This window comes from Typopeltis vanoorti, chromosome 8 (genome assembly GCF_054136105.1).
Source record: "Typopeltis vanoorti isolate ZY-2024b chromosome 8, IOZ_Tvanoo_1.0, whole genome shotgun sequence".
Taxonomy (NCBI): Eukaryota; Metazoa; Arthropoda; class Arachnida; order Uropygi; family Thelyphonidae; genus Typopeltis; species Typopeltis vanoorti.
In genome coordinates this window covers 151,986,601-152,009,823 of record NC_143556.1, presented here as the reverse complement: position 1 = coordinate 152,009,823, position 23,223 = coordinate 151,986,601, and the positions used below count along the sequence as shown (strand labels likewise).

The window sequence follows — 23,223 nt, the reverse complement described above, 5'->3', positions numbered from 1 at the left end:
AGGACAATAGCACAGATGGAAACGATGAAGTTAAATATTTTACCCTAAAAGGCATAACAAAAGGCCAAGACTTAGCCGAACAATTGGAGTTATATTTTCTAAATGAAGATCCTTCCACTGAAAGAAGCACAAAATTTAAGAGAGAACTTCACAAGCACTTAGCTCCATACAACAAAATTTATAAAGATCTCATGGTGCTTTAGTAGTGATGATGAAGAAAACATTATGTATTTATGTAACATTATGTAATAATATCATCAATTTCCTGATGTAATACTTTTGATCGATTATTGTTTTAATAAACTTACATTTCTCTTGGTTATAAAAAGAAAACAGTATAGGTTTTTTTTTTTTAATTTTTAACCTAACCCTGTTTTTTGTACTAGTTCTTTGTTTCGTATAACAAGAATTCAGATAACATGGCATTTTTTAGGAACCTAACAACCATGTTATAGGGGGGGGGGGGGCTATCTGTATTTAAAAATAATTTGTGTTTAACTCTATATTTAAACCAAACCTAGTACAAAAACAAACCAGACTAAAAGTATTAGCCCTGCCAGTCCTATTGTATGGAAGTGAAATCTGGACAATAAAACAGAAAGACAAACAAGACTAATAACAGCTGAAATTAAGTTTATGGAAAAAACTGCAAAGAATTAAACCAGGAATCAGTAATAGAAAAAATTAAAAAATATAAACACAAATGGTTGGAACATGGTAAAAGAATGAAAACAGAAAGATTACCAAAATAAGCCTTAAATTACAAACCATTAGGAAAAAGAAAACCAGGACATCCTCTTAAGAGATTTAATGATGACTTCTAAGGCCAGAACAGGCCACACTATGCCTAAATCCTTGATAGGCATGATGATGAGAAGTAGTCATAAATTAGAACAAAACAGTATAGATGGTGGCTAATAAGAGCTGAAATTATTCATTAGTCCTAAAGTAAGGGTTTGCTGGAAAACTTGAACTTAAGTTGGCTGAATATGTACCATCCAAATTTTCGGATTTTTATGCTGCCATTATTGTTTTAAGAGTACGATGGCTGATCAAAATTTCACAGGCTAATTTTTAAATTTACATTCATACCAGATTTTTGTATGATGTAAAGAACAGATATATTTCCAATCAATCTGGTGTAGGGTGTTAAGAACCTGATCTGAGAAGCCTGCTTCACCAAAATTGGTTTTTTTTTTTTTAACGGATAAGAATTGTATGTCATGGATGTGGTATACTTGAGGGCAGGCCAATGGGAAGAGAGAATCCTTAGAGGAGTTTAATATGGTTTTTTTTTTTTTTTTTTTTTTTTTTTTTTTTTTTTTTTTTTATAGGTGGTTGAAAAGTAGTAGGGGTGCTTAAGGGTCAAAGCTGTATAACTGAGAGGAGACCTCCACATAGCCTTTAAAGGAATGCGGAGAACCGACCAGGGCTTCTGACCTAATGTCCAATCCTCACCTTCTCGTGGTGCACCCTGTTGGGTATCTACTTTGATACTGAACGAACGAGGATGGGCTGGCAATTTGGGATTTAGCCGACCAAATTGTATTCTTATTGGTTAAACCAAAATAAAAAATGATGGTACAACATGACAAAATTTCATGCCGGCTGGGGCGTCGCCCGGTTAAACAAGGCCCCCGTTGTTTTCGCCAGGGAACCAGGGCGAACAGCGAAAAGTCAGCTACTGGAACAAATCTGAAAACAAACCCCAACTCAACATCACCAGAGTTAAAGATTGGTACTATCAATGTAAGAAGCCTGAATGGCAAAGAAATGGAGCTAGCTGAGGAATTAGATAAGTACCAAATCGACATAATAGGGGTGACTGAAACAAAAAAGACCAAAACTGGTGAGATCTTTCTGAGCAATAAATACAAAATGTTATATTCAGGCAATGACAATCAAGGAAAAGAAGGAGTAGCCATAGTATTCAACACAAAATACGAGGCTAATCTTCTTGAATGGCAGTCAGTCTCAAGTAGAGTAATGTGGGCAAATATGAGAATGGGGAACTGGACAATGAGACTTATTTGTGCCTATGGTCCCACAGAAGGTTCTACTAAGGTAGAAGTGGAGGAATTTTTTGAGGCTTTAGAAAAAGCAACTGACACAATGAAAAAGGAAAAATTGGTCCTTGTTGGGGATCTAAATAGTAGAGTAGGAAATGATTGTGAGACATACAAAAATATTTTGGGAAAATTTGGAGAAAAGAGCAAAGCTAATAATAATGGCAAATATCTGTTGGATTTCTGCTCAGGACATGGACTGGTTATTACTAACACCATGTTCCAACATAAAAATGTGCACAAATTCACATGGAGAGAAGAGGCTAGGAATAAGAAAAGTCTCATTGACTATGTTATTGTTGATAGTGATGTTTTCTCCCTGGTGCAGGACACCAGAGTGTACAGAGGATTTGAAATTGGAAGTGATCACTATTTAGTCTTGAGCAGGATAAAATTGAATTTCATATTGAAAAGAATAACATGTAAGAAAGTTTTAAAGCGAATAAAAGTTGAGCAGCTCTCAGATGTAAACTGTAGACTAAAATACAGAAATATTATTGAAATGAAAATGAAAGAGTTTGAGAACAGGAATCAAACCTTGGAGATTCAGTGGCAAACTCTGAAGGAAACATTGATTGATTCTGCCAGAGAGGCATGTGGTGAGGTTGTGTGCAAGGATAAAAAAATCAGAACTCCCTGGTGGACACAGGAAGTTAAAGAGGCAGTGAAGGAAAAGAAGAAAGCATATCAAAAGTTCCTGGCAAATAAGTCAGCTTTTACTCTTACAGAATACAGAGACAAATGTAAGAAAGCTAAACAGTGTGTAAAACTAGCTAAACAAAAGTCATGGGAGGACTTTGGCAAGAATATAGAAAATAAATATCAAGAAGGTGGCAAAATATTCTGGAGGTTGTTGAAGAAGCTTAGGAATGGAGGAAAGAGTGCTGTAAAAGGAATTAGAGATGATAAAGGTGAAATGAAAACAGGAGAAAAAGATATCCTTGAAGTATGGAGTAATTACTTTGAAAAACTGCTAAATGAAACAAGCAGTGATGACAGCACAGTGATAAAAAACACTGACCAGGCATGCAGTCAGGAATACATATCCATACTTGAAGTAGAAAAAGCCATCAAAGGCTTGAAATGTGGAAAGGCAGCAGGAGTAGATGATATTCGACCAGAAATGCTGAAGTATGGTGGTATAAGAGTCTTACAGTGGCTGCACTGCATAGTTCAGAAAGCCTGGACAGAGGGACGAATTCCTGATGATTGGAGTAGAGCTCTCATAGTACCCATATATAAAAAGGGAAATAAAACAGAATGTGAGAATTACAGAGGTATTTCCCTACTGAGTGTTCCTGGCAAGATCTATGCAAGTATACTTGAGAAACGGTTGAGAAGAATTGTGGAAGAAAAGCTCGGTGAAGAACAAGCTGGATTCAGGCCAAATAGAGGCTGTCAGGATAAGATCTTCACTTTATGACAAATAGTCGAGAAAGCATGGGAATATAACAAAGATCTGTATTTAAGTTTTGTCGATTTGGAAAAGGCATATGACAAGGTGCCAAGAGAGAAGCTATTCAATACGCTGCAGTTATATGGTGTCAATGGGGCATTATATCAAGCAATACTTAGTCTTTATTTGAGTTGTGAGTCAGCAGTTAGAATTGAAGGAAGTACAGGAAGATGGTTTAATGTTAAATCTGGTGTGAGACAAGGATGTACATTATCCCCTCTGTTATTCATTATCTATATGGATCACATTATGAAGGAATGTGGTATTAAACCTGATATCAAAATTGGAGATGTTAATGTCAGCTCTTTGCTTTATGCGGATGATGTTATACTTCTAAATAAATCCGCTACAAGTCTGCAAGATTCTCTGACTAAATTGAATAGCTGTTGTAATAGATATGGTATGAAGGTCAGCAATAAAAAGACAAAGACAATGAAAATAGGCAGAATCATTGAAAATGTCAACTGTGTTGTGAATGGAGAACCTGTGGAACAAGTAAAACATTTCAGCTACTTAGGCACAATTTTTACTGAAGATGGTAAACTAAATATAGAAATAGACAACAGAATCAGCAAAGCTGGTATCGTGGGAAGTCAATTGAATAAATTCATATGGAATAAGAAAGAAATTAGTCGGAACACTAAATTAGCTGTATACAAGACTTAGCTGTGTTCAAACCAATTTTAACTTATGGATCTGAGAGCTGGGTCAGAAGTAAAACACTTGACCAAAGACTAGAGACCGCAGATATGAGAGTCCTGAGAAAGATTAGAGGCGTGAACAGATGGCATCAATGGCAATGTCATATTAAAAATGAGGATATTAGGAAAGAACTTGACATTGTCAGCATCCAGGAATGCGTTAGCAGAGCTAATCTCAGATGGTATGGTCACTTAAATAGAATGGGAGAGGAAAGATTAGCAAAACAAGTGTTCTCTGCCAGGTTGGCAGGAAAACGACCCAGAGGAAGACCAAGATATAGGTGGATTGATACGGTACAAAGTGCCTTAGACGATAGAAATATAAGATCTGATAATGTTGGAGTCTTGACAAGTAACAGACTGATTTGGAGGAAAATTGTAGATAGGAAGTTAGTAATGATGTAATTTTTTCATGTAGTACTGTCATATCCTGTACACCCCTTGAGGGTACATGGCAGGAATTTGATGATGATGATGATGATGATGATGAAAAGTAGTATTAAGATTATGATAGAATTATGTAGAATTCTACTTATCTGATAACCCTATAATGTATGGGATAGCTATAGCTTTACTAATCTATGTTGTATTCATTATTTGATGAAGTTTCATGAAGAACTTTATTGATAGTATTTTTGCTATAACCATTATTTATAAATGTATTGCTAATGATTTGTAATTCCAGTTTAAGAGCTTGTTCATTGTTCATCACCCTTTCCATTTTCAATAGTAAATTGTATGTGCTCATGTTGTTTGTTCAGGAGACTCAGGAAGGTGTTTAAAGTTTGTCTGCCATGTGTTCAGATAATGAAAACATCAACATATCTAAGCAAAGCTTTAGTTTTAAAGTAAAGGAATCTAGAACACACAGCTCAAAAGCTTGCACATAAAAGTTAACAATTGGATGGGATAGTGATGAGCCTATGGTGATATCTTCTTTTTGTAGGTAAAAATTATTTTGACACACGAAGTAACCGGAACGTAGGACGTGGGCAAAAATAGCCATAATATCAAGCAGAAATTTGTTCTGTAACTGAAGAAATGTGTTAATGATTGAGAAATTTGTGAAAAGGACAGAAAATGACTAATAAATCATTAGATGATTTATTAGTTGCCTTTCACCTGCTGCAAAGATGATGAGAAACAATAGTATATTTATGTGTGTCAGTTGTTTTGGTTTTTTTTTTTAAATTTCTCTTATCAGATGACATATTTAGATCACCTGTGCTTGGATGCAACTTTGTGAGGATCCTCAAAAAGTTTGAAAAGAAAGGAGTCATGCTCAAAACGATTAATGATTCAGTGCCAGAGATCCTCACCCACTACAAAATCACACAGGCATCCACTATCTGACAAGCAATAAATATGCACTTAAGTTAAATGCAGAGGTTACCAAGACTGTCTCACCTTGACAAAAACCTAGGTAAGTCTCATCCTTATCACTCATCAATACTTCTTCCCCTCTCTCATCTACATACCAATGACTACATCTTGCTTGTGTCACGTTGCTCACATGAACCTGTTATTTTCAACTTGAAATATTTGAGAAATAGCCTTTTATTTTGACTCAATTATATATATATATTATTGAATTAAGGTTTTACACTGCCTATTGCTGAAAAAGAGAGAAAGAAAAGTCTGCCATTAAGCTAATGTCCTCAGATAAATCTCTCTCTCTCTCTCCAAAATGATGGATGTCATTACTGGCCAAATTCCTCACTATCTGGAAGTCCACAATAATGATTCCATTGGTGTCATTCTACAGCAGATCTCCTAGCCAAAACTTGTCACCTTTATTTAACTTTTGTTAATTGCAAGGAATTTAACTGAGTTTGGCAATACCAAGCTACCATAATGTAGTCTGTCTTCTGCTCTTTGGGACTGGATTGCCGGTTCCCTCACTGGTCATACATTCACTGGATGCCGTGGAGAATAGATTTGCTTTCATCAGATTTCACTGTCACTACTGCAGCTTCCCATAGCTATTCTTTCACCTGCAATTTTGATTCCTATACACCCATGACCTTTCTTGGTAACCTCACTCATCATTCACAATAATCTGATGAATTTCAAAGCTATCCAAACATGATTTGGCCTTATTTCTCAGAAAGAAAACTCTTCATTCCTCCTCACTTTTGATAATATTCTGATTCCTACATAAATTCTCTCTTCTTACATTTAGTTCTGAATCCAGCCAATCTTGATACAAACACATCTTATGCGCCGCTCCCTAAACACTTAGTGTCCTCCTTATTTCAAAAGACTGTTTCTTACCTGTACGACTAACAATCTATGAATAATTCCACCAGACCTTACAATATTGTTCCCACATTCAGAGAATCATAAACCTCCATAAGAATGATTTGTGTATTAAGAGGACAATCCACTTAATAAATGACCTCTCTCTCTCTCTCTCACACACACCCTCCAATCACTTTATCAGACATTTTTTCTGCATTATGTATATAAGTATTTTCTTGGGCACTTTTCCACTGAGCTGGCCACCACCATTCCTCTGATATCTTTTGAATCATGACAGAACTCAAGCGGCTTCTAGTCAAAATTCATACAACATAACATCTTTTGAACTTAAAGAAACAATTTCTGATAATCTTTCATTCCCTCTATCTCTATTTTTTGCAGTAGTCTTCCCCATACCATTTTCTGTAACAAATACAATACCCTTAAAGGAAACAAATCAACAGATGCCTTCTTTCTACTTAATCATCCCCCCCACCACACACACACACACGGGGTGTTCAACATTCAGAGCAATCTGCTGAGAGAGAGAGAGCCAGCAGGTGAAATATTCTCACACTAAGTGGATACCCTAACCAGATCATCAGAAGAGATTTTTACAATAAAAAAATTAGTTCAAAAAATGACTGATAGGGGAAATACAGTGCTCTGAGTGAGAAAAGATAGTGAATTTTGAGTGAGCCATAAGGCAGTATAAACAAAGGAAAGAGATTGACTCTACAATCATTAAACTTGAATGGTAGGTTTCACTTTGAATGTACTTTGCTTGTGAAATGTTTGAATGGAGAAAATGATGCAGCAGCACTTCATGAGTACAGGCACTTAAGAACTCTATGAAAAGGATCAATGACACCAAATGCAGTGCAACACATGATTTGTTGATTTGAAGAAACGGGTAGTTTGACAGTCTAGGAAGAAGGCATAAATCTGAACTTCTGTAAATGACTGAAGATGTTGCAACCCAGTTGTTGAGAAGTCAAATGAGAATGCTATAGGTTCATGCAGTGCACATGCTATAACAAAACAATTAGATTTGCCATACACAACAGTACTGATAACTTTGTATAAAGAAACCATTGTAATTCTACCTGTAAAAACTCAGCCATGGGCAAGAGTCGCAAATGGGAGATGCCAGCATCCAAGAAACATTTACGTTTACATTCCTGGCATGCATGGGGTGGAAGAGGATTGGCCATGGAACATGGAGTGATAAAGCACATTTTCATTTTTGTGCAACAGTAAAAACTCACAACTGCTACATCTGGGCTGTAGAGATCCCCATGCATTTCAACAAGCTCCCTCATATGTGCTAAAGTCAACAGCACAGATAGAATTTACAGTCAAGTTCCTCATCAGTCCATTCAATCAACAGCCCAAGAACTTGGACTGAATCACACCTGTGACCAGCACAGCCATGGCTGTCTGTTATCAGAAACATATTAAGCAGTTTATCATTCCACAAATGCAGCAAAGAGGGCACCTTTTCCTTATTGGGCCATTCAATGAACAGCCCAATAAGGAAAATGAACCACACCTGCAATCTGCATGGTTATGGCTGAATGTTAAAGGAAATATTATGCAATTTCGTCATTCCACAAATGCAGCAAAGAGGGCACCTTCATCTCCCCACATAAGACATGAAGTTCAACCATTATTGCATAAACATGTCACAGAGGATCAAGTCATCAGTCCCTCATTTTCTAAAATTTTTGGCTTTCAAGTTACCTCAAAAGCAGAGTGTATTGGGGCAAATTTCTTCACCTGTCATACTGAACGATAAAATTGCACATCATGTGTGAAACCATTCAACTGATCAGTTACATTCCTCTGTATACAATACTGTATGGCAGTATCACCTGCACAGAGGCCAACACATTGAATGTTGCCTCCATTGATCATCTGGATCTCCAGCTCCTTGAAGTATGTCAGCTCTATGTAATATGTTTTTTTTTTTTTAATCACATCATTTTATGAACAGATTGACATAAATATTATCAAATAACATTGCTGTCGTTGACTGAATCATTTCACAATCACATACCATCCAGTTCACATTAATATAATTTTCTCCAGCTCGTAGTGCCATATTTCTTCTATCAGTCATTTTTAACTAAGTTTATGATCAAAATCTCTTCCCGATGATCTGATGAAGGTATACCCAACAAGTTTGGAGGGCATTTCATCTAATGGTTCTCTACACATTGCTCTGAATAAGGGTACTTTTTGAAACATCATGACATACGTGGTAATGTTCTGTTTTGTGGAAAAAAGAATACTGTGATCTCTTATCAGTGTGCGGGGAATTGATATATATATATATACACACACACACACACACACACACACACACACACACACACACACACATTTATGTAAAATAGAAATGAATGTGAAAAAAATTGAGCAAGGAGGTGGAAGTGGCTATCATTGTAATGAGAGCCACCTCCTCCCCAATAACAAGTCTATGTACTCACCAAATGCAAGAGTCTCCATAGGAGGGCTCCCATCATTCATCATTACCACAAAAGCAGAATTCTGAGCTGATTTGCCACCTTTTATATTACAAAATAACTTATGTAACCAAAATATCTAGAAAAGCTTTATTTTAAAATAATAATAATACATGAAGTATGTTCTGAAAGCATTACTAATTTGGAAAGATGCAGTGCAACCTGATATGAAGAAAGAATTATAATCTTGAAATGTACATTAGTAAAAATCACAATGCAATAAAAATATAACTTATCATAGCTATTAATTGATTGTAGCACCAATGTTTCATTAGAATTTAAAATAACATTTTCAATATTGCAGAATTCTTTATGACAAGATTTAAAAAAAAAAAATAAACAGATTTTTAATGTGAATGTTACGATAGCTATTAATACAACTACTTTTGCTCAGTGATGGCTGATAATTTCTTCAGGGTAAGTACATATTATTGATACAATGGCGTGATAGCTCTCCTTGAAGACATTCAGAAACAAAGCACTCCTCAACAACTACCTACAGAAGCCCATTATCGGAGGAAAAATCTAGTCCTTACATCCTTCCTAACCACATTCTTACACAATTCCCATTGGTGACCCATTGTTCTATAAAATTTACTTAGTGATTACTTTGTAACCTGTAAACTTCAATTTATCTTTAAGGAGTACTCCACAAGCAATCCGTAAGAAACAAAGATGATTAAATATGAATATGAAAGTCCACATATCTTTCCAATAACATTACATGAAATAGATTCTGATTAAACCAAAATACAAAATGATGGTACAACATGACAGGATTTCATGCCGGATGAGGCATCGCCAGGTTAAACAAGGCCCCCGTTGTTTTAGCCAGGGAACCAGGGTGAACAACAAAAAGTCAGCTACTGGAACAAACCCTAAAACAGACCCCAAATCAATATCAACAGAGTTGCAGATCGGTACTATCAACATAAGAAGCATGAATGGCAAAGAAATGAAGATAGCTCAGGAATTAGATAAGTACTAGATCGGCATAATAGGGGAGACCAAAACAAAAAAGACAAAAACTGGTGAGATCTTTCTGAGCAATAAATACAAAATGTTATATTAAGCCAATGACAATCAAGAAAAAGAAGGAGTAGCCATAGTATTCAACAGTAAATACGAGGCTAATCTTCTGGAATGGCAGGCAATCTCAAGTAGAGTGATGTGAGCAAATGTCGGAATATGGAACTGGACAATGAGACTTATTTGTGCCTATGGTTCCACAGAAGGCTCTGCAAAGGTAGAAGTGGAAGAATTTTTTGAGGCTCTAGAGAAAGCTACTGACACAATCAAAAAGGAAAAGTTTTCCCTTGTTGGGGATCTAAATAGCAGAGTAGGAAGTGACTGTCAGACATACAAAAATATTTCGGAAAATTTGGAGAAAACAGCAAAGCTAATAATAATGGCAAATACCTGTTGGATTTCTGCTCAGGACATAAACTGGTTATTTGTAATGTTCCAACATAAAAATGTGCACAAATTCACATGGAGAGAAGAGGCAAGGAATAGCCTCATTGACTATGTTATTGTTGATAGTGATGTTTTCTCCCTGGTGCAAGACATCAGAGTGTACAGAGGATTTGAAATTGGAAGGGATCACCGTTAATCTTAAGCAAGATAAAAATGAATTTCATATTGAAAAGAAGAACATGTAAGAAAGTTTTAAAGTGAATAAAAGTTGAGCAGTTCTCAGATGTGAACCGTTGACTAAAATATTATTCAAGAAAAAATGAAAGAGTGTGAGAGAAGGAACCAAACTTTGGAGATTCAGTGGCAAACCCTGAAGAAAACCCTGATTGATTCAGCCAGAGAGGCATGTGGTGAGGTTGCCTGCAAGGATAGAAAAATCAGAACTCCATGGTGGACACAGGAAGATAAAGAGGCAGTGAAAGAAAAGAAGAAAACATATCAAAAGTTCCTAGCAAATAAGTCAGCTTGTGCTCTTAGAGAATACAGAGACAAATGTAAGAAAGCTAAACACCGTGTAAAACTAGCTAAACAAAAGTCATGGGAGGACTTTGGTAAGAACACAGAAAATAAATAATAAGAAGGTGGCAAAATATTCTGGAGGTTATTGAAGAAGCTCAGAAATGGAGGAAAGAGTGCTGTAAAAGGAATTAGAGATTATAAAGGTGACATGAAAACAGGAGAAAACGATATCCTTGAAGTATGGAGTAATTACTTCGAAAAATTGCTAAATGAAACAAACAGTGATGGCTGCACAGTGGTAAAAAATACTGACCAGGCATGCAGTCAGGAATACATATCCATACTTGAAGTAGAAAAAGCCATCAAAAGATTGAAATGTGGAAAGGCAGCAGGAGTAGATGATATTCGACCAGAAATGCTGAAGTATGGTGGTATAAAAGTCTTACAGTGGCTGCACTGCATAGTTCAGAAGGCGTGGATAGAGGGACGAATTCCCAATGATTGGAGTAGAGCACTCATAGTACCCATATATAAAAAGGGAAATAAAACTGAATGTGAGAATTACAGAGGTATTTCCCTACTGAGTGTTCCTGGTAAGATTTATGCTAGTATACTTGAGAAACAGTTGAGCTTGGTGAAGAACAAGCTGGATTCAGGCCAAATAGAAGCTGTCAGGATCAGATCTTCACTTTACGACAAATAGTCGAGAAATCATGGGAATATAACAAAGATCAGTATTTAAGTTTTGTCGATCTGGAAAATGCATATGACAAGGTGCCAAGAGAGAAGCTATTCAAAATACTACAGTTATATGATGTCAATGGGGCATTATATCACGCAATACTTAGTCTTTATTTGAGTGGTAAATCAGCAGTTAGGATTGAAGCAAGTACAGGAAGATGGTTTAATGTTAAATCTGGTGTGAGACAAGGATGTGCATTATCCCCTCTGTTATTCATTATCTATATGGATAACATTATGAAGGAAAGTGGTATTAAACCTGCTATCAAAACTGGAGTTGTTAATGTCGCTTTATGCAGACGATGTTATACTTCTAAATAAATCCGCTACAAGTCTGCAAGATTCTCTGACTAAATTGAATAGCTGTTGTAATAGATATGGTATGAAGGTCAGCAATAAAAAAGACAATGAAAATAGGCAGAATCATTGAAAATGTCAACTGTGTTGTGAATGGAGAACCTGTGGAACAAGTAAAACATTTCAGCTACTTAGGCACAATTTTTACTGAAGATGGTAAACTAAATATAGAAATAGACAACAGAATCAGCAAAGCTGGTATGGTGAGAAGTCAATTGAATAAATTCATATGGAATAAGAGATAAATTAGTCGGAACACTAAATTAGTTGTATACAAGACATTGTTCAAACCAGTTTTAACTTATGGATCTGAGAGCTGGGTCAGAAGTAAAGCACTTAACCAGAGACTAGAGAATGCAGATATGAGAGTCCTGAGAAAGATTAGCGGTGTGAACAGATATCATCAATGACAATATCATATTAAAAATGAGAATATTAGGAAAGAACTTGACACTGTCAGCATCCAGGAATGCGTTAGCAGAGCTAATCTCAGATGGTATGGCCACTTAAACAGAATGGGCGAGGAAAGATTAGCAAAACAAGTGTTTTCCTCCAGGTTGGCAGGAAAACGACCCAGAGGAAGACCAAGATATAGATGGATTGATACGGTACAAAGTGCCTTAGATGATAGAAATATAAGATCTGATAATGTTGGAATCTTGACAAGTAACAGACTGATTTGAAGGAAAATAGGAAGTTAGTAATGATGTAAATTTTTCATGTAGTACTATCAGATCCTTTACACCCCTTGAGGGTACATGGCAGGAATTTGATGATGATGATTCTGATTATCAATGCAAGCTAGTAAAGAACAATAACTTCCTTATTGTTTCATCCCTCTCATTCCACAGTACATAACTCTACACTTTGTTATGCTGAAATGGGAGGAGCCATTATTGTTTGCTCAAACTATCAATATTTACATCCTGCATGATCTCTATGTGACCTTTATTAACTATTTCTTCCCCAGCTTAATAGCTTTGGCTAATAATTGGCTGTTTTTCCCTCAAATCATTCCCAATCAAACTAATGCAAATTGAACAGCAAAGTTGGCCAAGTAAAGAGTCCTGTAGCACACCTGGTCACCTGCTTTCTCTTTGATCAAACTCCCCATATACAACCCTGATACTGTCCTCCAGCCACATTGTTATACATGTTGCCATCATTGTGTCCATTCCCTAGTTTGATAGGGATGCAGTACTCTGTCAAATGTTTTTGTAGAGTCCAACAAATCATGGTATAGCCATTTTCCTTACGCAACTTTTTTTGAAAGTTATTTATTGTAAGAAAATGAGTCGAGTACTAGGACAAGACCTCTCTCTTTCACAAAAACAATACTGCCAACCCCTACCGCCACAGAGTATCACATTCATATCTAGTTATTCCCGACTTCTGTCCAATACCTTAACCATTACTCATAAAAGATACCCCAATTCTGCCCTCTTTCCAGCTGCTGACAGTTAAACAGCCTGATGTGGGGCACTGACATCTTGCACTTTTTCTATAACACTGACATCTCATCTAACCAATAGATAATTCACATTGAGAATTCTTGGTATCCAGAATGTCTCAAAGTTCACTTACCTCTATTCTCATCTTGATCCCTGTCACACTGGTCAATGCATTATCTCCACCTGGATGATACACACATGCTGTGGTCAACTATTTCTTTTACTTCAACCACTTCCTGGTCAGCAACAATCAAAAGTTATCCTTCCATATAAAGGGCACAGAATACAGTTAACCTGAACACTAAACCATTAACAGCTTAAACTATTATGAAAAAAATACATCATTAGTTGTAAACGTATCATACCTTCTCTTGAAGACTTCAGATGTTTGCATAACTGAAGTCAGTTATTTAGTACTTGACTTATACTATCAATTACTCTTTAAGAGTTATCCAACATGTCTACAAATTGTGATTCATAACCACATCATCTAATATTAACAATCCAATACAAAGATTCTATATCTGTTGTATATTGGTAAACTGTGTCCACATTATTAAAAGAGTAAACATTAGAGCTACTTAAAAATAATCCAGGAACATCCAAGGCTCTTTCAGGGTAATCTTTAAGATCACCAAAAGACAGCAACCATTTCAAAAATACTCAGAAATCTATTAAAAAAATTAATTGCTCATGCAATTAACTAGACACAAATCAGATTAGTAGAAATTTCAAGCTCAGTGAAAAAAAAGAGAGAGAGAACATCTTGGTGAAATACCTCATAAAAGGAAGGTGTAATCATGTAAAGAGCCTACATATTCTAATATAAAGTTTACTCTTCAACTGAAAAACGATGGATATCATCATACCATGATTTTTTCATAGAAGGCTATGAAGACAAAAACTTACTTATTCAGTGTTGAGAAAATCCACCAACACATGTATACACCTCCATGTTTCTTCTCACCACTATCCCTAGCAGAAGAGAAAATAATCAAAACACTAAGAGCCCACATCTCTAGCAACAAAGATAAGACGAATAAAGGGCTTTGTTTCCATACCAATTCTTTTTCTTAAAGGATGGATGCAAGATGACCAACTACATTTTGCAACCCTTTCCCAGCTCATAGACATCATCAAATAAGACAAATTGTGTGGTCGCCCCTTCCTGCACCCAATATGTTACAAACAAAATTTCTCAGTTTCTTCGAAGTCAACACATAACTGGAAAAATCTGACGATTTTGTAAGTGACGGAGTCACTTACAAAATCGTCAGATTTTTCCAGTCTCTGAAATTTCATCCTTCACTAAAAAAGCCAGATGTCTACAAAGCTGCACAAACAGTGCATCTTTTTTGTGTGCAACATTTATCAAAAAATAACAAATGTTTGATAAAAGTAGCTCAAAAAAAAAAAAAACAGAAAATCTTTAAAATGTTCAGACATGGAGAAATCCAAAAAAGTAAGGAAAGCATGTCAGTTTATCAAGGCCATTCCTGTGCTTTGGCAACAAAAAACAGAAATGCCTTACACTGAACATTACACACTAAATTGTTTTTGCTAGGAAATTAACGAAGTTTCCGAAATGTTAAGCTGTTCTACCTAACAAGATATGAACCCAAGGCATCAATCCTGCACTAATGCTGGTCTGAATTCATCAAAAATCTCACATTTACATACCCTGGCTATGATATAATATTAGTTCTCATCATGTGGTCATTATACCGGCAATTTTAGGAAATCAGGTTTCTTCCACAAATTTCATCTTGAAAAGACATAGCTAACATACTCTACTTAAAAGAACAAGAAATGTGACTGATTCATGCACTTTCCTGCATTGCAAAATAATTTTACATAATGTGTGCAAATCTCTCTCTCACCACCTATCAGTTCAATTATGCTAACAATAGTAATTTCAAGATACTGAGTGCAGGACAAAGTGCATGTAGATTAAAATTGTGATATGAAAAGAAATCATAAATGTAACTTTCTATTGAGAAGTTCTGTAAATACACAGTAGGACCGGCGCATAGTATTTTTCTTGTGTGTGCGATTAATGTTCAGCGCCTTTCCAAAAAAGGCTTTTTTTTTTTTTAATAAAGTGTAAATAAAACGAACAGGAAATGAAAAACAAATGAAAACCATTTTACAGTATAATGTTACCTACGGATTAGTCCTGCTTATACAAATTTTTTCAAGTTATATAAATTTTCAAAATAATATAAAATAGTAATATAAAGTTAAGAGATTTATTCAAATATTCTTTACATTAATTTCGCTAAAAGGGACTTGTCTGGCTTTCATTTTAGAGAAATCCTGTTGCAGTACATTAATGTTGATAGATTGAGCAAATATTATTTTCTATTGAAATTAGTGCTAAACCATTTAGTTTTTCTTGACTCATGCTTGATCACAGGTAGTTCTTTATTAATTGTAATTTAGAAAATGTTCTCTCTCCCTTAGCAACTGAAACGGGCAAAGTCAATAGTATTCTCAATGCAATCAGTGAATTTGCAAAGAGTTCTTCAAGGTTGTTGTTATAAATCCACTTCAAAACCATTTCTGGTGTACTATTTTCTTCAATTTTTCTAGATAATAATCAGCTCTATTTGCAGTTCTTCTGCTTCAATGTCACTTAATGCTTTTTCTAATGAAATCATAAAAATCAACAATTAAACATAAGTTGATTTATGATACATCAAAAAATAAAGAACTATTTTAGGTATATTTTCGTAAATTTCAATCAAAAATTACAGTGATGTAATCAGGTCCAGGATACAATTTCAGAATTTGTTCGTTCGTTTCGGGGAGATCTGAAGGGGCCTGAACGGAAGACGACGTACATTCATAATTATATGTACCATTCTGTACCAGTCATTGTTCGTTTAAACTCTTATCTCATATTTTTTGACATCTAGGCGCCTTTTCTTCTGCGGCACCTGTGTATATTGCACACTTCGCACATGCCACCAGCCGGGCCTGATACACAGCATAGATTTTTGATTCTGTTTATGCATTCCAACTTGCTACCCCCCCCCCCCCAATAACTGAAGTGTCTCCAAGAAAATGGAAAATACCTGCTCTGTTTACAACTCATGTCCTTTTTCCCCCTTTCCATGATGGTTTAGTTTTCAGAATAACTACATTCTGTGCTCTTTAGAGAGATATTCTTGATGTATCCAGCTCTCAGTCAGAAAACTAGCCAGTTATATTAACAGCTATCATAAAATTTAATGGCATGATAAAAATTGAAGTTTTTTTTATTTTTTTTAAAACAAAAACTAGCATTTTCATGATAAAAAACACAAAGAGACAAAACATAACATGAATCAGTTTAATGGCTATTCAGGCAAGGTATGATGTTTAAATCATTGTAGCCTTTCATTATTATTATTATTTTACATTTAAGCAATTATAAAAGAATGTTCTGTTCCCTGATAAAATGACTCAGTAAATCAATATACCTTGCAGAATGAACTAAAGAATCTTACCATAGAAATGTACAAATTCTACTATCTTAGGAAATCTATAACTAAGAATGATTATAGATGAAGTCTAGGATTATATGTTGTATTCACTAGAAATGAAGCAATATAAAATGCCTTAAATATAAGAAAGACATCTAGAATAAAATAATGCCTGTAATCAGTATGTGCAATGATTATGGTATAGTAATTTCAAGATACTGAGTGCAGGACAAAATGCATGTAGATTGAAATTGTGTTAAGAAAAGAAATCATAAATGTAACTTTCTATTGAGAAGTTCTGTATATACATGGGATAGATTTTTTATTCTGTTTATGCATTCCAAATTGCCCCCCCCAATAATAAGCATCAGTTCTAAATTGTCTTCCTTCTTTCCTTCCAGCTTTTTTTTTTTTAAGTTATTCTGAAAGAATGTATGTAATGTACATTTAGTTTTCCATATATGTTTCCAAGATTTACGACCCAGATATTTTAATCTCTACAGAGTGCATTGTAATTATTTATCTCATGATTTAATTCTTATTTTTAAATGGGACAGCTTTGCAATTCTAATACTCAAATGTAAAATGAAGAGTTATCAGAACCACACTAAAGAATGGTTTTGAGATTTGAATTTAGGGTTGTAAAAGTTGATATTCTGCATGTTTTGGTAATTCAAGTAGTTCAAAGGTTGTTAAGAAAGAATGTAGTATATTATCATCAGCAAAATTCTATGAGATTTGTACCAGACTAGAGAAGTTCCTTAACATACATAATACAGAGCAGGGGAAAAGGCAGTCTCTTGTGGAAAGTACAAAGATAAAGATCTATCCACTTCAATGTGCATCCAAAAAGGATCACAGCCCAGTTGCAAAAACACATTAGCAAACATTTGTGCAAAACCCAATCCAATCATGTGACCTACACATATCAACAGAAACCTCATGCAATTCCAAAACTTTCCACAACATTTTTCTAAGGTTGAGTGAAATCAGCAAAAAATGTCTCTAACTTATGACAATGACAGAATCCAGAGTAGCAATTGTTTATTAGCTGAGGCTTCAGGGTATGTAGAAGTTGAGTGTGATTGGTGTTTTCCAATTCTTGAGAAAGAACTGAAGTGGAAGAAATGGGCAGTAATTTGATGATAATGATCTGTTTGTCCTTCTTAGGGATGGGTTCAATATGAGGCCACTTTCCAGGCTTAAGGTTAGACATTAACGGAATACAAGAATATAAAGGTGGCACAGGACATGAGTCAATCTGTGGAGAATACAAGAACTCAGCAACAATGCAACAGAACCAGCCGAGAGAATATGAGGAAGAAGTATGGTGGAACAACAGTTATGACCAATAGCTTTGATAAAACAAACAAAAGCATAACTACCATTTGAGAATGATGAGTGTCCAGATTTTAGTTATATCAAAATCAGTTTTGAATGTGTTAAATATCTGCTTGTAGCTAAAGATGAAGAAAAAGCAAGGCGGAGACTTTATTTAAAGCTAGCCGAAATATGCCAGATTCTTCTGTTGTACAGTGTTAGCACTCGGCAGATAACCAAGACCTGAATAAGGGATGAGAATTTAAAGTGGCATAAATGTTCCCATAGTAATAAGAATTTCAGGGAAACATTCGGTGTAAATGCTTGAATCAGAGGACAGAACACGGAATGAAGTAGAAATCACAATAAGAAATCACAATGGGATGATCTTAATGATCATCCAGCTTGGTATGCTTATTATGATTAACAGAATACAATTATGGATCACAGTAGATGTGAGTGTTTCTCCATGGGAAAATAAATGAACAGCAGATTGTGGCCAAAACTAGCTAGAAGACATCCACACCATACTATAAGGATTACTAGCAAGGAAGTTATCAAGAGTCTTTGGAGGGTGGGTAGGATTATCAGGTAGGCACAAGGGAAATTTGTGAGATCACTGGTAATGATAAATGTCTAAGCATTACTTACCACCTGATGGATTGGTGCAGATGGAAAGGGAAAACTATCTGGAGTTGTCAAAATCATGATGGAAGATGACTTCACTTAGGAAAGCTGCAATTGAGAAATTAACATACCAAGAAAGAAAAATCGAAAAAAATCAAAACTAGTGGTGGCATCAGGCGATCAACAGACAAGAGAATTTTAAAAAATAGGGCAGTCATTTTATGGCGAAGAAGATCAGAAATAGGAAATTCTACACTTTGTCACATCCGAGCAAACATATGCACAATTGAGACAACATCAAACACTGGGTTTCTGTTCAAGTTGAGCAATGATTGACAAATGTGTTGTTTCTGGTATAAAGAATAGGTGGAAATTTTGTATAAGGAAGTGAACAACATTGAGGCTGCAATGACATATTTGTAAAGTTAATCTGGAAGCTTTTGTGTAGTGTTTTTTTCCCCCACATCTTATTTTATTGACTTAAATAGTCATAGTTGACAAGCTTACTAATTTTAAGTTTATAAGCTTACTCGTGGGAAAATTTCACTCACTCCTGACCATCATAGTCTCTAAAGTCTCCAGTGTATACCACTACTCAAATTCACTACAGACACACTTAACAGAATAGGACCATGAAGATTATTTGCTTGCTGACCTGAAAGACTTAATCCTCACCAAAAGTTACAATTCAATATACCAGCTTTAAAATGGTTGTCCCACATGGCCTCATCCCCCAGCCCACAAAGAAGAAATAAAGTTTTGCCATGATGTTAGACGTAACTCCAAAAACATTATTCATAACTCACTTTTAGATTTACTTTTCCATCATTTCTTCATGGCATTGCTGTAGAAATTGGGGGGGAGGGGGGGAAATAAATCTGCTCTTTCTTCTGGGGATCTGAATTTGGCTTTTGGCATCTTCTAGCTTACATAAGAAAAATGTTGATACATTGGGTGATGAAACTCATCTATCACCTAGCATTGCTAAGGCCTACAGAGTTCACCTTTCCCCTCTGACATCACATCTCACAGTTTTGTTCAGTTTGATGATTTAATGCCCAATGGCTGAGAAACATATCTAAAGTAACTAATGTGAAGGGTGTGTAGGTAGGCAGGGGATTTGGCCTGCTGTTACATCAAATGAGTTCAGCATACTCCAAGTTATGGTGGCTAGAAAATCAGCTCTATCAGCATTTTAAAATTGAGATTTAGCCCTAGACAGTGATCATGCAATCAATCTTGATTATCTCAAGGGTCAGATCCTTTTGCGCTCAAACTCGATAATAAATGCTTAAGAAAAAATATCAATGAAATTTAATAAACCAATATATATTTAATTCTCATAATGGACCATTAATGGGATGCAGATCAATATAACCTCTCCAGCTAAGTCATTGCCCTAAACTATAAACTCTCACAGTGTGAATTTTAAAAATGAGATTCATAGGTGAGTATCAATGAATAAAATTCATACCTTCCCTGGCTGGAGGATATACAAAACAGATCCCATGGTGATTAAAATCACTTATATCACATGGTAAAAACACAACCCCTTACGCTTGAAGTATTCATCTGTACTGCATTTATGGGGTATGGGAATAGGAACCAGATAGCTCTAGAAACCAAACTGTGCAGATTTTAATATGTAATTAAATGTAAGTCTAACGATATTTTTTTATAAAAAAAAAAAAGTGGCTCTGAAGGCTAGTTGCTAGATTACAAAGAACAGAACTTGAATCAGAGGCTCCTGACAAAACTACCTAATAATTCTGCTACCAATTACTCTGGAAGACTGAGACTAGGTGAAGTCAAAAATAGTGGTAGGCAAGAGACAACACCACTTAGGATTTGAGGATATAGAATGTGTTCTCTTTGAGGGAATCATTTTGGTCAGCCTTTCATCCCCCTACCCCCAGAAACCTCAGACTGGCAGGCTAAACAGTTGTCTACCTCAGCTAGTCAACACTCTGATCTAGTTTTGCAGCTCAACTGCTGGAGCTGTTTCCGTATTTCAGTGATGCTATTTTCTTGTGTTCAAGGAATGGAGTGAATTTTTCTTCTAACTTCATAATTTGTTATGTGTGCCATACAGTCTTGTAGATAGCTGTATTTTATTGTCCTTCCAAAGTGGCTGTAATCTCTATAGAGCAACAGTTGCTTTAGCAATGTGTACTTTAATGTCATGTTTAGATCGGCCATCTATGTGCTGTATGCTTCCCAAGTAGGTGAATCTTTCTACTTCTAATTTTTCATCATTAACTGAAATTTTAATACAGTTATTGCTTGAAGACATCGTTTTTGATTTATAAATGCTGATCCTTAATCCATAATCACAAAGTGCCTTAGAAACTCTGTTAATTCTTGTGACTGATGTTCATTCTCTGATATTAGGTCAGTGTCATCGGCAAATCTGAGATGGAATTTTTTTGACACCAACTGTAATTCCAATACCACTGTTTTCCAAGGATAACTTCATTATAATATTGCAAATAAATGTTAAAAAAAAAAAAAAAAACAGTGAAACAGTGCAGCCTTTATGCACACTCATTTCCATTTTGAAAGGCTTGCTGTAGTTACCATTGATATCTATTATCATTACTGAGGAACAGTAAAGAGTTTTAATTAGGTGTACTATTTTATTATCTATTCCACATTGATTCAATATTCTCCACAATGCCTCAATGCCATACTGAATTAAAGGCCTTCTGTATATCTATAAAATTGTGACAGTATTTTATTATGTTCAATATACTGCACATTTGAATATACTGAATTCAATATCCAACAAGATGTATTGTAAATAAATGATCTATTGTACTCCTGTTTTTATGAAATCCTGCTTGGTTCTCTGAAAATATACTTTCTATTTTCCTCTCAATCCCAGAAAGTAAGATTTTTATGAAAATTTTGCTTGGATGACCGATTAAACTGATAGTTCCATAATTGCTATATTTTGTACTACTCCCTTGTTTAGAAATAGAAACCAGAACAGAGGTTCCTATTCCCAAATTAGTCATATCTATCCTGAGAGACATAAATAATTTGAAGGAAAATTGGTGATGAGAAATTCACAGTAATGTAAACTTTTCATGTATCAGAGTATCCTTTATATCCCCCTTGGGATATAAATATGGAATCTAATGATAACAATGATGATAATGTGGAGCGAATTCACATTAAAAAATGTATTTACAACCCATGTTTTGGCAGAATATTTAAAAATAAAGTTAACATACCAGAAGCAATCAGATATCGGACGAGTTCTAAATGCCCTTCTTGCGCCGCTTCCATAAGAGGAGTACTTGCACCTAGTTCAATGTCAGCTCCAGCTTTTATAAGAAAATCAGCTACTTCCAGAAAACCCCCACAACATGCTAATGTCAATGCTGTCTCTTGTGTTTCTTCAGTCTGAGCATTAATATCAGCACCTATAAATAACATTCAGAAATCAGAATATTCCACAAACATGGAAAACTCATACAATTATGTTCATTAATATCATTATCATTTGTAGTAATACTTAACAAAAACTTCAGTCATAACTTATTTTTAATGATATTACAACACCAAACCAACTAAATTATAAAAAAAAGATGTTTATTAACTGGCTTATATTTTGCTGGCTTTCAAACCAACATCTTCAGAGCACATTACATGTTACAGTTAACATGCAACATTGAGAAAGTGAATTCAAATTGTAACAGACAAAAAAAAAAAAAAAAAAAAAAAAAAAAATCTAGTCCTAATTTGGCACCCTCTAATGTTGTAAAAAAGAAGTATTATAGCTATATAGAAGTTAATCTTAAGATAACAGTCAACCAAATTTTTAGCAAATTAATGCAGCTATACTTGTTCAGGTTAGAAGAGTGCTTCATAGCTGTGGATTCATACCCATCAGAAAAGAAAAATTATTTTACTCTAAAAATAATTTTTCTGATCTGTAACATCTTCTTTCAAGCACAGTAGTTTTCTTTCATCTAAGAGTAATCCTGTTTGAAAGGGTGCCTGAAGTGTGGTCTTCCAGTTCAGACTGCCTATAATAATGATTGAGAATGCATTTTTTATGTTCTCCAAGGTGGATATTAATGGATCTTCGTGTGTGTCCATAGTAGGTCAAAGTCACAGTCATATGGAATTTCAAAAATTATTTTACTCTAAAAATAAACTCCACCAGTAGATGACAAATAGTAAGGTAAGTATTACTGTGTTCAAACAATGTGCTAGATGGCTGACCAATGCAGCATCTAGCCAGCACAATTTTTATATGTAGAATGGACTGTCAGTGCTTAATTTCAACTGAATTCCTGCAATTTTTGTTAATGCCTCCTGCCAG

General features: G+C 35.2%; 1 protein-coding gene across 1 annotated transcript in view; it reads right to left on the bottom strand.

Moving 5' to 3' along the window:
* The window catches only part of mask (multiple ankyrin repeats single KH domain), an 823,307-nt gene that overhangs the window by 591,545 nt on the left and 208,539 nt on the right, over positions 1 to 23,223 (bottom strand). The window contains 2 exon segments of the mRNA XM_090396371.1: positions 8,957 to 9,034; positions 22,127 to 22,318. Of these exon segments, the coding sequence (XP_090252497.1) occupies positions 8,957 to 9,034; positions 22,127 to 22,318 (270 nt within the window).